Source organism: Anolis sagrei, chromosome X, assembly GCF_037176765.1.
Source record: "Anolis sagrei isolate rAnoSag1 chromosome X, rAnoSag1.mat, whole genome shotgun sequence".
Classification (NCBI taxonomy): domain Eukaryota; kingdom Metazoa; phylum Chordata; class Lepidosauria; order Squamata; family Dactyloidae; genus Anolis; species Anolis sagrei.
In genome coordinates, this window is record NC_090034.1 from 61,702,630 (window position 1) to 61,721,514 (window position 18,885).

General features: G+C 38.8%; 1 protein-coding gene across 1 annotated transcript; it reads right to left on the reverse strand.

Annotated features, from left to right (window-relative positions):
- Positions 1–993: 993 nt before the first annotated feature.
- On the reverse strand, positions 994–14,454 carry LOC132780891 (low-density lipoprotein receptor-like). Its single transcript, XM_060784751.2, has 5 exons — positions 14,310–14,454; positions 9,472–9,765; positions 8,433–8,492; positions 3,987–4,132; positions 994–1,502 (listed from the first exon to the last, which is right to left on the reverse strand). Exons 1-4 carry the CDS (start codon positions 14,434–14,436, stop codon positions 3,999–4,001), a joined length of 615 nt encoding a protein of 204 aa, XP_060640734.2. The 5' UTR covers positions 14,437–14,454; the 3' UTR covers positions 994–1,502; positions 3,987–3,998.
- Between the last annotated feature and the right edge of the window lie 4,431 nt (positions 14,455–18,885).

An 18,885-nucleotide genomic window follows, 5' to 3' on the forward strand; every position in this document is an offset into this window, starting at 1 on the left:
GGATCTGGACTATACTTGGCACAAATATTCCATATGTCCAAATATGAACACAGATGAAGTTTGAGGGAAATAGACCTTGATGTTTGAGAGTTGTAGTTACTGAGATTTATAGCTCACCTACAATCAAAGAGGATTCAGAACCCCGCCAATGACAGAATTGGGGCAATCTTCCCACACAGAACCCCCATGACCAATAGAAAATACTTAAGGCCATCCAGTCCAACTCTCTTCTTCACAAGGGCAAGAAAATGTAATCAAAGCCCTCCTGACAAAGAGCCATCCAGCCATAGATATAGATAGATAGATATGATTCACACACACACAGATATAGTATCATAGATTTGAAAGGGACCCCTAAAAAAGGACAATTATATGTTGCATGTTCCAGAGTAGGCAAACCAGACACTCTCCACATCAACACTGACAAAGAAACAAGAAATACTGTTTACTCACAAGCATAAAGGAATTACATATATTAGAAACCAACACTTTCTCTTTACTTTATATTGCAGATCACCAGACTGGGCCACAGCAACGTGTGGCAGGGGGGCAGCTAGTGTCATATAATTATAATACCCATATTGACTTGGGTCTCATGCGCCATCAAATCTAATGCGTACCTCAATTTTTAAAATCTTGAACCCCCCCCCCAAAGTATTATATTCTATTATGCGAATCTAATGCTCACCCTGATTTTAGGAAGGTAATTTAGTCAAAAAAGGTGAGCATTCAAATTGAGTAAATACAGCAATAATGATTATGTCCCTATGGGATTGAAAGATGGGATACAAATATGGGATACGATATGATGTCCTGTACGAGCCACATGTGACTCTATGATCTATGACATGTACTGTATTTTAACGGCAATCATGGTATGTTTATTATATTAGATTTGTGGGGTGGTTAGAAGACGAACTGAATAAATGAAGAGAAGTTGTGAAAGAGTGCACTGAGAAATGGATGTAAAATAAAGACAAAGGAGATGGAGGGGAAGATGGAAATGGATCTTTATCTGGTCATCCAAATGGTGACATGAATGGGAAAAAACCAACAGAAGACTAAATGCGGCAAAGTTTGGGGACCTGACGGGATCCCCCAATGGGATCTGCAATGAGAATGGGACGCTATAAGGAGAAACAAGGCTGCAAGAGAGAAGCTCTATCCAGGTGTGCGACTCAGACCACAACGCCCATCATCCCTTACCCATTCCAGCTCAGAGTGGGGGATTCTGGGTCCAAGCAAGTCCAGACAAGCCACATTTTCCCAGTTTTCCAAATTATGGAAAGAAAGGGCATTCCTTGGAGACTTTGGCTTTAAAGCCCACCCAGGTCTGTTTCTGTGTTTATAATCCGTCATCTGAAGGGAATTTCGCGTCCTTCGGTGGTCTTCTTGGCATCCGACGGAGACCAATCCGTTCTGCATGCAGATTCATCTATCATCCAGTTCAGTTGAATTTGCTTTCCTTCAGAAAGTGCATGGCAAGACAGTGTAGATCCAGCCTAAGAGAGCCAGAAATTCAGCAAAGGAGTAAGGCATAGATTTAGTTATTATATTTGTATTGAGTGCAAAATCTATCTATCTATCTATCTATCTATCTATCTATCTATCTATCTATCTATCTCTACAGCTATATGTATCTCTCTCTCCATCCCTCCTTCTCCCTCTCTTTCACTCTCTATAGGAATGAATAATCTATATCTATACATCTACCATCTATAGGATCTATCTATATCTATCTAATCAATATATCTCTATAGCTCTGTGTGTGTGTGAGTATAAATATATATATATAGGGATGAATAATCTATATCTATACATCCACTACCTATATGATCTATCTATCTATATCTATATAACCTACATATCTCTATAGTTATATGTATCTCTCTATCTCTATATTTATATTTATATTGGGATGCATATAAATATAGAGATATAGATATACATCTACTATATCTATTTCTATCTAATCTATAGCTAGATATTTATCTATAGCTATATGTATGTATCTATATACCTCTATAAAATCCATATATTCTATAGTCTATATTCTATACTATCTATATCTTTCTTTATATCTATAATATTATATTTTGAATAATGCTTTGAATGCGATTTTCCTGCTTCTTGGCAGAATGGGGTTGGACTGGATGGTCCGTAAGGTCTCTTCCAACTCTATGATTCATATATATGATTCATATATATCTCATTACATATTATATATATATATTTATATATATGTGTGTGTGTGTGTTAATAAAAATAATAAATAAAATATTATAATAAATTAGAACTAAATAGTTACCGTAGATACTTTAGTATAAGCCGACTCAAATATAAGCCAAGGCATCTAATTTTACCACAAAAACTGGGAAAACGTATTGGAGAATAAGCCGAGGGTGGGAAATGCAGCAGCTACTGGTCAATTTCAGGAATAAAAATAAAAATTTATACCGATAAAATTACATTAATAGAGGCAACAGTAGGGTAAATGTTTTTGAATGTTTACATAAAACTGTAATATAAGGTAAAACTGTCCAACTCTGATTAAACCATTATTCTAACCTTCAATGTAAATGTGCTTACGTGTCCTTCTAATAATAAATAGGGTAAACTAACAAATGTAATCATTACAATAATAAGAGTAAAATAATAAATGTAATAATAATAACAATAGAATAAAATAATAAATGTAACAATAACAATAACAATAGAGTAAAATAATAAATATAACAACAACAAAACCAATAGTAATCCAATAAACACCATAGTTTATTTTAACTACATTATACATTTTGGGAAAAATGCTGTGTGTATATGAATGAGAAAAAGTGGGAAAGACTGACTTGGGAAGGAGGAGGCAAAGGAGGACTGGAAACAGGAAAAGGTTGGAATGGGAAGGAGTGTTTGAAAAAGTGGGAAAATGAGGTGGAAAGGGGTAGTTGGAAAAGTAGATCAGATTGAGGTGGGAAGGGAGCAAGTGTGGAAAGGGGAAAGATTGAGGTGGGAAAGTGGGGCTGGAAACTGGGAAAGGTTGGGATGGAAAGTGGGGCTGGAAAGTGGGAAACTGCAGTGGGAAAAGGAATAGGACTGAAAAGGGAAAGAGAGGCTGGAACCTGGGAAAGGCTGGGATGGAAAGTGGCGAGAGAGGGAATGGGTTAGTAAAGACTCCATTAAACCCCACCAACGATAGAATTGGGCCAAACCTCCCACACAAAACCCCCATGTGAGCCACAGCAACGTGTGGCAGGGGACGGCTAGTATCTATATAAATAAAAATGTAATGTTCGGAACTCAAAAACCACGGGACGAATTGACATCAAATTTGGACACAATACACCTATCAGGCCAACAAGTGACCATCACTCATAAAACCACTGAAAGACACAGTAGAAGAGACTTAAAAAGCCAAAAAATAAAAAATACATTACAACACATGTGCAAAACCACATATATATACACAAACACACATATACACACACACAAAGAACATATATACAGACTGGGCCACAGCAACGAGTGGCAAGGGGCAGCTAGTACATATATAAAATCTATTGACATGTATATTCTATAGTCTATATTCAATATATCGCTATCTTTCTATATATCTATATTCTACTATAATTATATAATTATATTGATATAATATCATATATGATTACATATAATACAATATCATTATATATATATATATATATATATATATATATATATTATTTAATAATAAATTAAAACAAATTATTACATGAAATTATTAATACTAAAATATTAACTAAAAATTAAAATTAAAATATCTATATGTATAAGAAAAGCAAAAATGTCTTTGTATGTATGTATATTTGTTTCCATCTGTGTTTGCATGTATTCTCCAAGGTGGCCCCTGTGACTCCTGCCAACAACAGATGGGACCCAAACCTGGCACACAGACCCATTATGAAAAGGAAGGGGGTTCTGAATTGCATTAAATCCAAAAGGACACTTACCCAAAGCGGACTTCATGGTTGCTCTTTCCTCATCAGTTGCTCCTCAGAGGCCTGATCCTGACGGAATCTCAACAGGAGGGGCTTGGCTTTGCGACTGACCCATGGGACACTGACCACAAGGACTGTGGCCGCCAAGAGCAGGAGTGCTATGGAGCAGAGACAGGAGAGAAATATATATCTATCTATGGTTATATGTATCTATATACATATATAAAATCTATATTCTACTATACTTATACATTATAATTATATAATGCAGGAGAGTTTTCACAGCATTTGTTATATAGGCAAGATCTGAGAGATGGAAGCTGTGAACTGGGTTGTGGGTTTCACTACATGAATATAATAATATAAAAATATTAGATGACATTATATGATAATAATATGATAACATAATGATAATAATACAAATCATAATAAAATATAATAATACAATAATAATGCAGATAATAATAAAAATATAAAAATACTAGATGACATATGTTAATATCATAAAATTATAATACAAATCATAATAAAATATAATATGATAATATAGGTAATTATAATAATATATTATATGATAACATAATATTAATATTATTAATAATAAAATATGATAATACCAATAATAAAAATAATGAAATAAAAATATTGGATGATATTATATGGTAATAATAGGATAACATAATGATGATAATACAAATAATAAAATATAATAATACAGGTAATGATAAAATATTATCATATACAATATTACATATTATATACTGTATATACTCGAGTATAAGCCTAGTTTTTCAGCCTTTTTTTAGGCTTAAAAAGTCTCACCCAACTTATACTTGAGTCAAGGTTATTTATTATTTCACTCTGTTATTATTATTATTTTATTACATTTATTATTATACTGTATTTATTATTATTTTTCATTTATCATTTTACTCTATTATTATTACATTTATTATTTTACTTTTTTATCGTTGTTATTATTACATTTATTATTTTACTTTATTATTAGTTATTATCACTTTTTCATTATTTTACTCTATTATTACAAAGGATATGTAAACACATCTACATTTAAGAAGGTTAGAATAATGGTTTAAACAGAGTTGGGCAATCTTATCTTAAATCATAGTTTTATGTAAATACCCAAAAACATATAACCTCCTGATGCCTCAATTAATGTAATTTTATTGGTATCTATTTTTATTTTGAAATTTACTAGTAGCTGCTGCATTTCCCATCCTAGGCTTATACTTGAGTGAATCCGTTTCCCTAGTTTTTGTGCTAAAATTAGGTGCCTCGGGTTATATTCAGGTCGGCTTATATTCGAGTATATACGGTAATTGTATTATTTATTTCCCGCATTTCTATCCCATCACATCTCAACCCCCGAAGGGGGGCTCAGGACGGCTAACAGTGGGCCCTGTTATGAGGCTATTACAAGACAGTTACAACAATAAAATCACCAGTTGAACACATCATAATTAAAATACATAGTTAAAATACATAAGCCATCATTAAAACATTAAACTAGTCTCATCAGACATGTCGTCATTCCAATCCATCTCTTTAAGGTGCTGCTTCCATCTATTGTCCAAAAGCCTGGTCCCAAAACCATGCCTTTAATTTCTTTCGAAAAGCCAGGAGGGAGGTGGCCGATCTTACTTCAATTGGGAGTGTGTTCCATAGGTGGGGAGCCACCGCCAGGCACATTTGTGCTGTTGAAGAAGCAAGAGCAGGGCTCCCCGGATTATCTTAGGTTTCAAGATGGGACGTAGGGGTGGATGTGTTCGGACAAGTAAGCTGGGCCAGAACCGTATAGAGCTTTATAGGTCAAAACCAGCACTTTGAATTGGGCTCGGAGCTGGACCAGCAGCCAGTGGAGCTGACATAACAGGGGGATGGTATGTTCCCTGTACATCGCCTCAGTTAGTAATCTGGCTGCCAACCGTTGTACCAGCTGAAGTTTCCGAACAGTCTTCAAAGGCAGCCCCACATAGAGAGTGTTGCAGTAATCTATTCGGGATGCAACCAGAGCGTGGACTACCGTGGCCAAGTCAGACTTCCCAAGGTACGGGCGCAGCTGGCGCACAAGTCTTAGTTGTGCAAAAGCTACTCTGACCACAGCCGAGACCTGGGGTTCCAGGCTCAGTGATGAGTTCAGGATCACTCCCAAGCTGCGAACCTGCGTCTTCAGGGGAAGTGTGACCCCATCCAACACAGGCTGTAACCCTATGCCCTGTTTGAGCTTTCGACTGACCAGGAGGACCTCTGTCTTGTCTGGATTCAATTTCAATTTGTTAGCCCTCATCCAGTCTGACACAGCAGCCAAGTCTAAACAGCCTCCTTAGTAACGGGTGGGAAGGAGTGACAGATTTGGACGTCATCTGCATAAAGATAACACCTTACTCCAAAACTCCGGATGATCTCCCCAAGCGGCTTCATGTAGATGTTAAACAACATCAGGGACAGTACTGAACCCTGAGGGACTCCACAAGACAATGGTTGTGGAGTTGAACAGGGACCCAGTAATATCTTCTGAGACCAACCCTCCAGGAAGGATTGGAGCCACTGCAAAGCAGTACTATCCAAGTCCCATTTCCGCGAGGCATCCCAGAAGGATACCGTGGTCAACAGTATCCTTCAAGTGTAATAATATATAATCATATAAGGTAATAATGCAATAATAATACCAGAAATAATAAAATATAATCATATGAAAATTTTATGATATTATATGATAATATAACAATATAATATAATAATACGAATAATAAAAATATAATATATAATACAATGATTACATTAATAACACAATCATAAATATATAATAATATAACAATATTATAAGATATAATACTGATGATAATAATGCAGTCATAATAATACTATAATATAACAATATATGATTTATTTACTTATGTACTTATTTATTGTGTCAAAAGCAAGTTGAGGGTACATTTAAAATGCATTTAAAAACAAAGTTTTAAAAAAACTTGGCTAAATGATGCTAAATGTCCTTTGATCAGAAGCTGGCCACCTAGAGTAACATGGTGTGGCTGTGAGAAAGTCCTCCACTGCGCATGAGGCGGGGCTCAGGCTGCATTGTAGTTAGTGGTCTATGGTTTGCTCTTCTATGCACTCGCATGTCATGGACTGGTATGCTGGCCGATATGCAAACAGAGGATGAGCCACTGCCTTGGTCCTTTCATTATTGGCTGCTACTTCCCGGCAGATGTCAGGTAGTGCAATACTGGCTAAACAGTGTAATTTCTCCAGCGTTGTGGGGTGTAGACATCTTATGATAATGCAGCATGTCTCATGAAGAACCACATCCACTGTTTTAGTGTGGTGAGATGTGTTCCACACTGGGCATGCGTACTCAGCAGCAGAGTAGCCAAGCGCAAGGGTAGATGTCTTCACTGTGTCTGGTTGTGATCCCCAGGTTGTGCCAGTTAGCTTTCGTACGATGTTATTTCTAGCACCCACTTTTTGCTTGATATTCAAGTAGTGCTTCTTGTAAGTCAGAGCACGGTCCAGAGTGACTCCCAGGTATTTGGGTGTGCTGCAATGCTCCAGTGGGATTCCTTCCCAGATCATTATCAGAGCTCAAGATGCTTGTCTCTTCTTAAGGTGAAAAGCACACGTCTGTTTTAGATGGATTAGGAATCCGCTGTTTTCCCTGTAATAGGCAGTAAGATCACCTAAAGCTTTGGGGAGCTTCTGTTTAACCATCTCCCTGTTTGAGCGGTGATGGCATGATCGTAAGCATAGATGAAACTATGTCCCTTCTGGCAATGGCTGATCATTTGTGTAAATGTTGAACATTGATGGTGCAAGCACGCTCGGCTGAGGCAGGCCATTCTTCTGTTTCCACCATCTGCTTCTCTGACCCTGGAACTCAACAAAAAAGCTCTTGTTTTGTAGCAGATTTCCTATGAAGCGGGTGAGGTGGTAATCCTTTGTGATATTATAAATTTATGTTGGCATGGGTATTGGTTTGTGAGGCGTCATTGCTGTTAAGGCAGTTGATCAGCCTCCATGCCTTCTGACTGCTCCTGTCCATATCGACTTCTGTTATCATCTTTATCCACTATTCTCTCTTGGCTTCAGAGATAGGGGACAAAATGCTCTGTGCTGCCTGAAGAGTTATATATGATGATATAATGATATCAATACAATAATATATATAATGATGATATAATAATATATATATATAATTATGATATAATTATGATGATGATGATAATATTACAACAACAACAATAATAATTAAATAGGACAGACAAGAAAGTAGGCTGTATTGAGCAGAATTGTAAAACACACAGGACTGTATGCTTAAGTCTCATTAGAGAAGACAGAATCTGAGAGCCATCTATCCCATCCCCATTCTACCATGGGAATTATGTAAGGAAAGCACTCCTGAAAGATGTCCATCCATTACTTCCTGTGGTTACTCACCAACAATGGTAAGAATGTCCCAGTGTTTGTCCGCCGTACTTTCAGGGTCATCCACGGGCTCTAAAGAAAGAAAGAAACAAGGCAATGGATGCTTCATACAAACACTTTTTGATCTTGGAAGCAAATCATTTTGATTTGCATTTTGAAGCAAAGCAGTACGAAAAGAGAGAGAAATTGTACTTAGTACTTGGTGTGCATTCAGTCATACCAGCTGTTTTATTTTTTGTCATAATTCAAACTGAAGATTGGGAAGAAATTGAGGATTTGGTTGTACTTTGTTTTTTAAAATGAATATATCATAATATAATTATGATAAGGACAAAATAATAATAAAGAAGTGTAATATATGATATGATACCATAATGATGATAACAATAATACAATAGTAATATAATAATATAGGATAATATGATAATAATACAACAATAAAATATAGTAATATATGATAATATAATGATGATAATACATTAGTAATATAATATATACTAATAATACAATAATAAAACATAATAATAAATGGTAATATAGTGATGACAATGATACAATAAAATACAATAATTATGATAATATGTTAATAATACAATAAAATATAATTAGTGATGACAATGATACAATAAAAACAATATGATAATAACACAATAAAAATATATAATATGACAATAATACAATATAACAATATATAATGATATAATTATGATAATAATGCAATAATATAATATAATATAATACAATAATAGAATGATAACAAAATAATAATATATACGATGATATAATGATGTTAACACTATAATAATAATATTAAATTTTTAATTGCCTTGAACAGGCAGGAATATTTTTAATATATGTGTATGGTGACAATTTTTATGTTTATATATTTTTTGTTAATCATATGGTTATGTTGTTTTTACTCTGTATGTTTTGTGATATTACTTGGGAACCGCTCTGAGTCCCCTCGGGGAGACAGAGCGGTATATAAATAAAGTTTTATTATTATATTGTTATAATAATGGGAGAATTGTTGTGATGGCGGCCAACTCACCTGTCTGGCTCCTTTCTGTCACCTCCGTTGCCTGGGGAGTGCAGCCCCTTTCGTCCCACCCGTCGTAGCAGTCGGGGTGCTGGTCGCACAGGAAGGCCCGCGGGTAACATTCGGCATCTGGCGAACACCGGAACTCATCCTCCCGACAGGCGCTGCGGCTGGAGACACAGCTCTCCTCGGCCTCGTCGGAGCCATCCACACAGTCCCGTTGCCCGTCACAGAGGCGCTGTGAAGGCAGGCAAGGCCCGCCGCCAGGACAGAGGAATTCCCCCACATTGGCACATTGGGAGCCATCTGCGAGAGGAAAGGAAGGCAGGAGAGTTAGTCCAATGCACCAAGTGAGCACCATAAACGGGGGGAAAGCATGAACTACAGTACAGAAAGTGAGGTATTATTATTATTACAAGATACCTGGAAGTCTGTGACATAAACTATAAAGTATATTATAAAAAACTTCTGAGTTTGTGATGTAAGCAATAAACCCTATATTTGAATAATATCGTATTATTTATTTATCGTATCAGAAATGAACCAAGGATACTGTTGTAATGTATTTAAAAAACACAAAGTTTAAAAAACTTGGATTGATGCTAAATATCCTTTGAACAGTAGCTGGCCACTTGGAGTGACCCTGGTGTTGCTATAAGAAGGTCCTCTATTGTGCATGTGACAGGACTCAGATTGCAGATTGCATTGTAGTAGGTGGTCTGTGGAGCCCCCGGTGGCTTAGAAATGGAGATGAGCACCACACCCCAGAGTCAGACATGACTGGACTTAAAGTCAGGGGACTACCTTTACCTTTTTAGGTGGTCTGTGGTTTGCTCTTTGCACTCACACGTCGTGGACTCCACTTTGTGGCACAATTTCTTAAGGTGCAAGAGCACAGTCTGCTCAGCGCCTCCCAAGTCGCCCAGATTTCTGTGTGCCCAGGAGGGAGTGTCTCATTTGGTATCAGCCACAGCTTGAGGTTCCGGGTTTTAGCTTGCCACTTTTGGACTCTCGCTTGCTGAGGTGTTCCTGCTAGTATCTCTGTAGATCTTAGGAAGCTGTTCCTTGATTTAAGGCGTTGGCGTGCTGGCTGATATCTGAACAGGGGATGGGCTGGAGATGTCACTGCCTTAGTCCTTTCATTGCTGGCTGCTACTTCTCGGCGGATGTCAGGTGGTGCAATACTGGCTAAACAGTATAATTTCTCCAGATATGGTAGGTATAGACATCCTATGATAATGCGGCATGTCTCATTAAGAGCCACATCCACTGTTTTAGCATGGTGAGATATATCAGCCAGCACGCCAATGCCTTCAATTATTATTGTTACTACTCCAAGAAACCTCTGTGTGACATAAGCCATAAATTATATATTATGGTTTATAACCCTAACCTTTATTATTATTTTACATAAATATTTATTTTTATTTTATTTTTAACTTTATTTATACCTCACCTTTCTCTGTAGATTATTATTATGACTATTATAGGCATATTATATTTATTATTATTACATGTATTATTATATGCATATATTTATTTTATTTTTTTACTTTATTTACACCCCACATTATTTATTTATTTTTTTCACGTATTTGTATCCCATCCTTCTCACTCCCGAAGGGCAGCTTCAAAGCAGGCATTCAGTCAATTCCATAAATGAACATATAATGAAAAAAATCCATTAAAACAAAACAACTACAAAAACAATTATTCAAAATCACGTGAGTTCAAAATTGTAGTCCAGGTCAATCCATTTTCAGCCATACAAATTGGGTCTCATTCTCAAATTGCTGCCATTACTGTTCGAATGCTTGGTCCCAAAGCCAGTTTCTTTCTAAAGGGCAGGAATTATATTTATTATATGCATATTATATTTATTACATTATTATTATTCATACATTTTTATTTTATTTTTACTTTATTTACAGATTATTATTTCATTTGTATGCATATTATATTTATTAGTATTATATTTATTATTATTATATTTATTATATGCCTATTATATTTATTATTTTACTGTAATTATTTTATGCATACATTTATTATTAATTTATTTACAGATTATTATTATAATTACTTGTATGCATATTATATTTATTAGTATTACATTTATATTATTATTATTATTATTATTATTATTATTATTATTATTATTATTATTTGAAACACAACAAGATGAGTCCACAGCAGGCAAGATCACTCTGCTGGCTGTTGTATTGGATCACACGTTGGACACTTCCCAAGTGTCTAGGACTGTGTGATGTATCGGTGAATAATGGATGTCTCCCATCAGACCCATGTCTGATCCCACAGCAAGCTGGCTTCAGGAAAGGCAAAAGCTGCACATCGCAAGTGCTGAACCTGACTCAGCACATAGAAGATGGCTTCGAAAGGCAGCAGATCACAGGAGCTGTCTTCATAGACCTGTCAGCGGCTTATGATACTGTAAACCACCACCTCCTCCTGAGAAAAATGTATAATATCACAAAGGACTACCACCTCACCCGCCTCATAGGAAACCTGCTACAAAACAGGAGCTTTTTTGTTGAGTTCCAGGGCCAGAGAAGCAGATGGCGGAAACAGAAGAACGGCCTGCCTCAGGGGAGCGTGCTTACTCCATCCATGTTCAACATCTACACAAATGACCAGCCACTGCCAGAAGGGACAGAGAGCTTAATCTATGCTGATGATCGTGCCATTACTGCTCAAGCAGGGAGCTTTGAGATGGTAGAACAGAAGCTCTCCGAAGCTCTAGGTGCTCTTACTGCCTATTACAGGGAAAACCAGCTGATCCCCAACCCTTCTAAAACACAGACATGTGCCTTTCATCTCAAGAACATACAAGCATCCCGAGCTCTGAGGAGGACCTGGGAAGGAATCCCACTGGAGCATTGCAGCGCACCCAAATACCTGGGAGTCACTCTGGACCGTGCTCTTAACCTACAAGAAGCACTGCCTGAACATCAAGCAAAAAGTGGGTGCTAGAAACAATATCATACGAAAGCTGACTGGCACAACCTGGGGATCACAACCAGACACAGTGAAGACATCTGTCCTTGCGCTATGCTACTCTGCTGCTGAGTATGCATGCCCAGTGTGGAACACATCTCACCACACTAAAACAGTGGATGTGGCTCTTAATGAGACATGCCACATTATTACGGGTTGTTTGCGCCCCACACCACCGGAAAAATTACACTGCTTAGCCAGTATTGCACCACCTGACATCCGCCGGGAAGTAGCAGCCAATAGTGAAAGGACCAAGGCAGAGACATCTCCAGCTCATCCTCTGTTTGGGCATCAGCCAGCACGTCAATGACTTAAATCAAAAAATAGTTTTCTAAGATCTACAGAGACACTCGCTGAAACACCTCAGCAAGCGAGAGTCCAAAAGTGGCAGGCTCAAACCCAGAGCCTCAATCAATGGCTGATACCCAATGAGCGACTCCCCCCTGGGCACACAGAAAACTGGGTGACTTGGAAGGCACTGAACAGACTGCGCTCTGGCACCACGAGATGCAGAGCCAACCTTCAGAAATGGGTCTGCAAAGTGGAATCCTCGACATGTGAGTGTGGAGAGGAGCAAACCACTGGACCACCTGCTGCAATGCAACCTGAGCCCTGCCACATGCACCATGGAGGACCTTCTTGCAGCAACACCAGAAGCACTCCAAGTGGCCAGATACTGGTCAGAGGACATTTAATCAACTATCAAACTCACAATTCTGTATTTTGTCTGTTCTTTTTGCTTTGTTCTGTTAGAAATGTAATATAATCGACTGGTTGCACTGACACGATAAATAAATAAGGATACCATCCATCCCTCTTGCCCTTGGTCGGCCCCTCTTCCTTTTTCTTTCCATTTTCCCCAGCATCATTGTCTTCTCTAAGCTTTCCTTTCTTCTCATGAAGTGGCCAAAGTACTTGATCTCCAAGTGGCCAGCACTCCAAGCACTCCAAGTGGCCAGATACTGGTCAAAGGACATTTAATCAACTTTTTTTTTTGTCGTGTCAGGAGCGACTTGAGAAACTGCAAGTAGCTTCTGCTGTGAGAGAATTGGCCGTCTGCAAGGAAGTTGTCCAGGGGACGCCTGGATGATTTGATGTTTTTATCATTCTTGTGGGAGGCTTCTCTCATGTCCCCGCATGAGGAGCTGGAGCTGATAGAGGGAGCTCATCCACCTCTCCCCGGATTTGAATTTAATCAACTACCAAGCTTGCAAACTCTGTGTCTTTTGTATGTTTGTTTGTTTGTTCTGTCAAAAATGTAATACAACTGTTTGGTTGCCTGACACGATAAATACATAAAATCAGAATGTGTCCCATATGGAACACCAGAATGTCTAGAGAAGACTTATTCTTATATAAAAGTAACAAAATGGCTAATTATAAAACAAACTGCCAATGTGGCTCTCCATATTTAATCATCAAAACAGTCAAACCTCAAAAAAAAAAGTCTTAAAAGACCCAAAATGTTTTAGAACTGCAACTCCCAGAAGCCTTAGCCATTGCTGCCAAGGCGCAGGAATTCTGGGAGTTGGAGTCTACAACAGCTGATGCGCTCACGCGAGCAAAGGCTTCTAGCGCCCCTATTGCTTGAGAATGCCCCATCTCAAAGACATTCCCAAAAGGGCGGGGGCGGGAAAGGAATTAGCCAATGAGAGGGCGCAGCCAACCAGGCGGGGCGATGATTGAGACCGGTCTGACCAATCGCCGCCCTACTCGGCGGAGCAACCCACCAATCGGCGTCGTCAGACGAAGCGTGGTTTCGGGACATGGGGGGAACCGCTTTTTACCTCAGCATGGTTTCCCGCCTAGGCCTTCCACCTCTCCAGATAGCTTACCGGCCTCCGCCGCTGCCAGGAGGAAGAGGAAAGGAAGCAGCCATTGCTCCATGCCGGCTCTGACAAGAGCGCCACTCCGACTGATCTCTCCGCGGGCATGCAGGTAAGCCGGTGAAAGATTGCGCATGCGCGAGGAGCCACATGTTCGCAGGCTCAGAAAGCAACGCCTCCCTGTAGGACGCATGCGCAGTTCTTATCCCCCTCCTGACTGAGTGGAGCCAACTGCACATGCGCCATTCTCTCTCTCTTTGTTTTGGTCTTCAACTGCCACAATCTATCTATCTATATAAATAAAAATGTAATGTTGGTTCGTCCTACCATCAGAACTCAAAAACCACTGGGGGAATTGACACCAAATTTGGACACAAGACACCTAACAGTCCAATTTATGTCCTCCACTCAAAAAAAAATGATTTTTGAGTTTGGGAGTTGTAGTTCACCTACATCCAGAGAGCACTGTGGACTCAAACAATGATGGATCTGGACCAAACTTGACACAAATATTCCATATGCCCAAATAAGAACACAGATGGAGTTTGGGGGAAATAGACCTTGACATTTGGGAGTTGTAGATACTGGGATTTATAGTTCACCTACAATCAAAGAGTGTTCTGAACCTCACCAACAACAGCATTGGGTCAAACTTCCCACACAGAACTCCCATGACCAACAGAAAATACTCAAGGCCACCCAGTCCAACTCCCTTCACCAGGGCAAGAAAATATAATCAAAACCCTCCTGACAAAGAGCCATCCAGCCACAGATGTAGATAGACATGATTCACACACACACACAAATATAGTATCATAGTTTTGAAAGGGACCCCTAAAGAAGGACAATTATATGTTGCTTGTTCAAGGGTAGGCAAACCAGACACTCTCCACATCAACACTGACAAAGAAACACCAAGAGCAAGAAATACTGTTTACCCACAAGCATAAAGACATTACATATATTAGAAACCAACACTTTCTCATTACTTTATTTTCCATATCAACAGACTAGGCCACAGCAACGCATGGCAGGGGACAGCTAGTATTTATTATTATTGTATTGTCAAAGGCTTTCATGGCTGGAATCACTGGGTTGTTGTGAGTTTTCCAGGCCATGCTTCAGAAGCATTCTTTCCCAACATTTCACCCAAAGAGGGCTCGCTACTTTGGTGAGCAAAGGTAAGGAGAAGCCGCAATTAAAAGATTTGCCTAAATTCCCAAAAGAATCTCACCAAAGCAGAATGAAACGCCACCGAGTTGATTTTATTGTGATCCAGCTGGAAAGGATGCAAAGCTGCAATAATTCACCAAGCAAAGCATACAGTGTACACAAATAAAGGCCTTTTTATACATAAAACAGAGCTGTCAGGTTTGAATTTCCTGCTTCTTGCCCCTCTCCCGGCTCAACGATGATTGGCTGGCGCTCTACAGCTGGGAGGAGGCTTGGCCACCTCCTGAGTACATAGACCAGTGTTTCTCAACCTGGGGGTCGGGACCCCTGAGGGGGTCACGAAGGGGTGCCAGAGGGGTCGCCAGAGACCAACAGAAAACACATTATTTTATTTTGCTCATGAGGGTTCTGTGTGGGAAGTCTGGCCCAATTCTATCATTGGTGGGGTTCAGAATGCTCTTTGATTGTAGGTGAACTATAAATCCCAGCAAATACAACTTCCAAATGTCAATGTCTATTTTCCCCAAACTCCACCAGTGTTCACATTTGAGCGTATTGAGTCTTCATGCCAAGTTTGGTCCAAATCCATCATTGTTTGAGTCCACAGTGCTTTCTAGATGTAGGTGAACTACAACTCTCAAACTCAAGGTCAATACCCACCAAACCCTTCTAGTATTCTCTTTTTGGTCATGGGAGTTCTCTGTGTGCCAAGTTTGGTTCAATTCCATTGTTGGTGGAGTTCAGAATGCTCTTTGACTGTAGGTGAACTACAAATCGCAGCAGCTACAACTCCCAAATGACAAAATCAATACCCCAACCCCACCAGTATTCAAATTCAGATGTATCAGGTATTTGTGACAAATTTCATCCAGTGAATGAAAATACATCCTGCATCTCAGATATTTACATTACAATTCATAACAATAGCAAAATGACAGTTAAGAAGTAGCAAGGAAAATAATGTTATGGTTGGGGGGTCACTACAACATGAGGAAGTGTATGAAGGGGTCGCACCATTAGGAAGGTTGAGAAACACTGAAATGGACCTTGACATTTGGGATTTGTACTTACTGGGATTTATAGTTCACCTACAATCAAAGAGCATTCTGAACTCCACCAATGATGGAATTGAACCAAACATGGCATACAGGACTTCCATGATCAACAGAACACACTGGAAGGGTTTGGTGGGCATTGACCTTGAGTTTGGGAGTTGCAGTTCACCTACATCCAGAGAGCACTGTGGACTCAAACAATGATGGATCTGGACCAAACTTGGCACAAAAATTCCATATGCCTAAATATGAACACAGATGGAGTTTGGAGGAAATAGACCTTGACATTTGGGATTTGTAGTTACTGGGATTTATAGTTCACTACAATTAAAGAGCATTCTGAAACCCACAAACGACAGAATTGGGCCAAACTTCCCACACAGAACCCCCATGACCAACAGAAAATACTTAAGGCCATCCAGTCCAACTCTCTTCACCAGGGCAAGAAAATGTAATCAGAGCCCTCCTGACAAAGAGCCATCCAGCCATAGATATAGATAGATAGATATGATTCTCACACACACACACACAGATATAGTATCATAGATTTGAAAGAGACCCTTAAAGAAGGACTATGATATGTTGCATATTCCAGAGTAGGCAAACTGGACCCTCTCCACAGGTTGAATGACAAAGAAACAACAAGAAATACTGTTTACTCACAAGCAGAAAGTAATTGCATATATTAGAAACCAACACTTTCTCATTACATTATTTTCCAGATCACCAGGCTGGGCCACAGCAATGCATGCCAGGGGACAGCTAGTTCCTAATAGCCAACGGCTGTTAGGAATTGTGGGAGTTGAAGTCCAAAACACCTGGAGGGCTGAAGTTTGCCCATGCCTGGTATATACAAAAATATTAAAACAAAATTATTATTATTATTTTAAACCACAACAAGATGAGTCCACAGCAGACAAGATCACTCTGCTGGCTGTTGTATTGGATCACACGTCAGACACTTCCCAAGTGTGATGTTGTTGTTGTTCATTCGTTTCCGACTCTTCGTGACTTCATGAACCAGCCCATGCCAGAGCTTCCTGTCGGCCATCACCACCCCCAGCTCCTTCAAGGTAAATCCAGTCTCTTCAAGGATACCATCCAATAATTTATTATTATATGTGTGCTGGGTTGTCATGTACATGTAAATATATACCGCATTTCTCTGTACGAACCCACACGATCTCTTCGATCATCTGGAGAGGGCCTTCTTGGTGGTAGCCCCCCAACTCTGGAATTCACTTCCCAAGGACATCAGACATGCCCCAACGCTGGCAGCCTTTAGGAGCCTGAAAACGTGGTTGTTCCAGTGTGCCTTCCCAGAATAAGGAAAACTCTTAGCAATATGTCCTCAAATGCACTTTAATATTGATTTAGGATTGCCTGCGCGCCCTCATCTTTCTTTGAAAACCCTATCCTAGTTATACCTTACCTTGTTCATGCCCAGCATTATTTTTAAATATTTTTAAATTTTAATTATTACATTTGGCCCAGCCATAGGTTTTAAACACTTGTATGTTATTGTTATTGTTTATTGTGTATTTTTTGTTTATGAGATTTTAACTGTTTTGTATTGATTATTTGTTATTGCCTTTGTTTATTGATGTACTGCGGGTTTGGTCTCATGTCCTCCTACCAACCCCAGAGATTACTCCGGTCTAAAGACCAAAATTTGCTTGCAGTCCCTAACATCCGTACCTATCATTTGTCATCTACTAGGCATAGAGCCTTCTCGATCGTAGCCCCTTATTTATGGAATGCCTTGCCGGTTGAAACTTGAACCATCCGAGACCTACTTGCTTTTCGGAAAGCCTGTAAAACTTTTCTTTTCCGGCAAGCTTTTGATGGGTGAACAACCCGGGCTATGTCTGTTGTTATGGTTATTTTTAAAGCTAATTGTATTGTTTTAATCTGTTTCTGTAAACCGCTCCAAGCCAAATTGGGAGTACAAGCTAAATAAATAAATGTAAGCCGCACCGAGTCCCTTGGAGAGTTGGTAGCGGGGTACAAATAAAGTTTTATTATTATTTTATTATTATTAATATATAATATAAAATAAATATAATACATTCATAAATATAATCCCAGGATATATTATTACTGCTCTTAATTACGGTACTTGATGAAGGGAGACTGCTGCCCCTTTGCAATAATAATCATAAAATAAATATAAAATATTAGTAAAATAAACCAAATACAATATTAATAGAAATCAACACGGATATAGTTGAGGTGGTTGATGTCAATTAATTACCTGTAGTACGAGCCAGACTCCCAATGCAATCCCTTGGCTTTTCTGTCCCAGCAGATCCATCTAACTATCTAACAAGCTTTAAGAAGCAAGCTCTTTACAACAG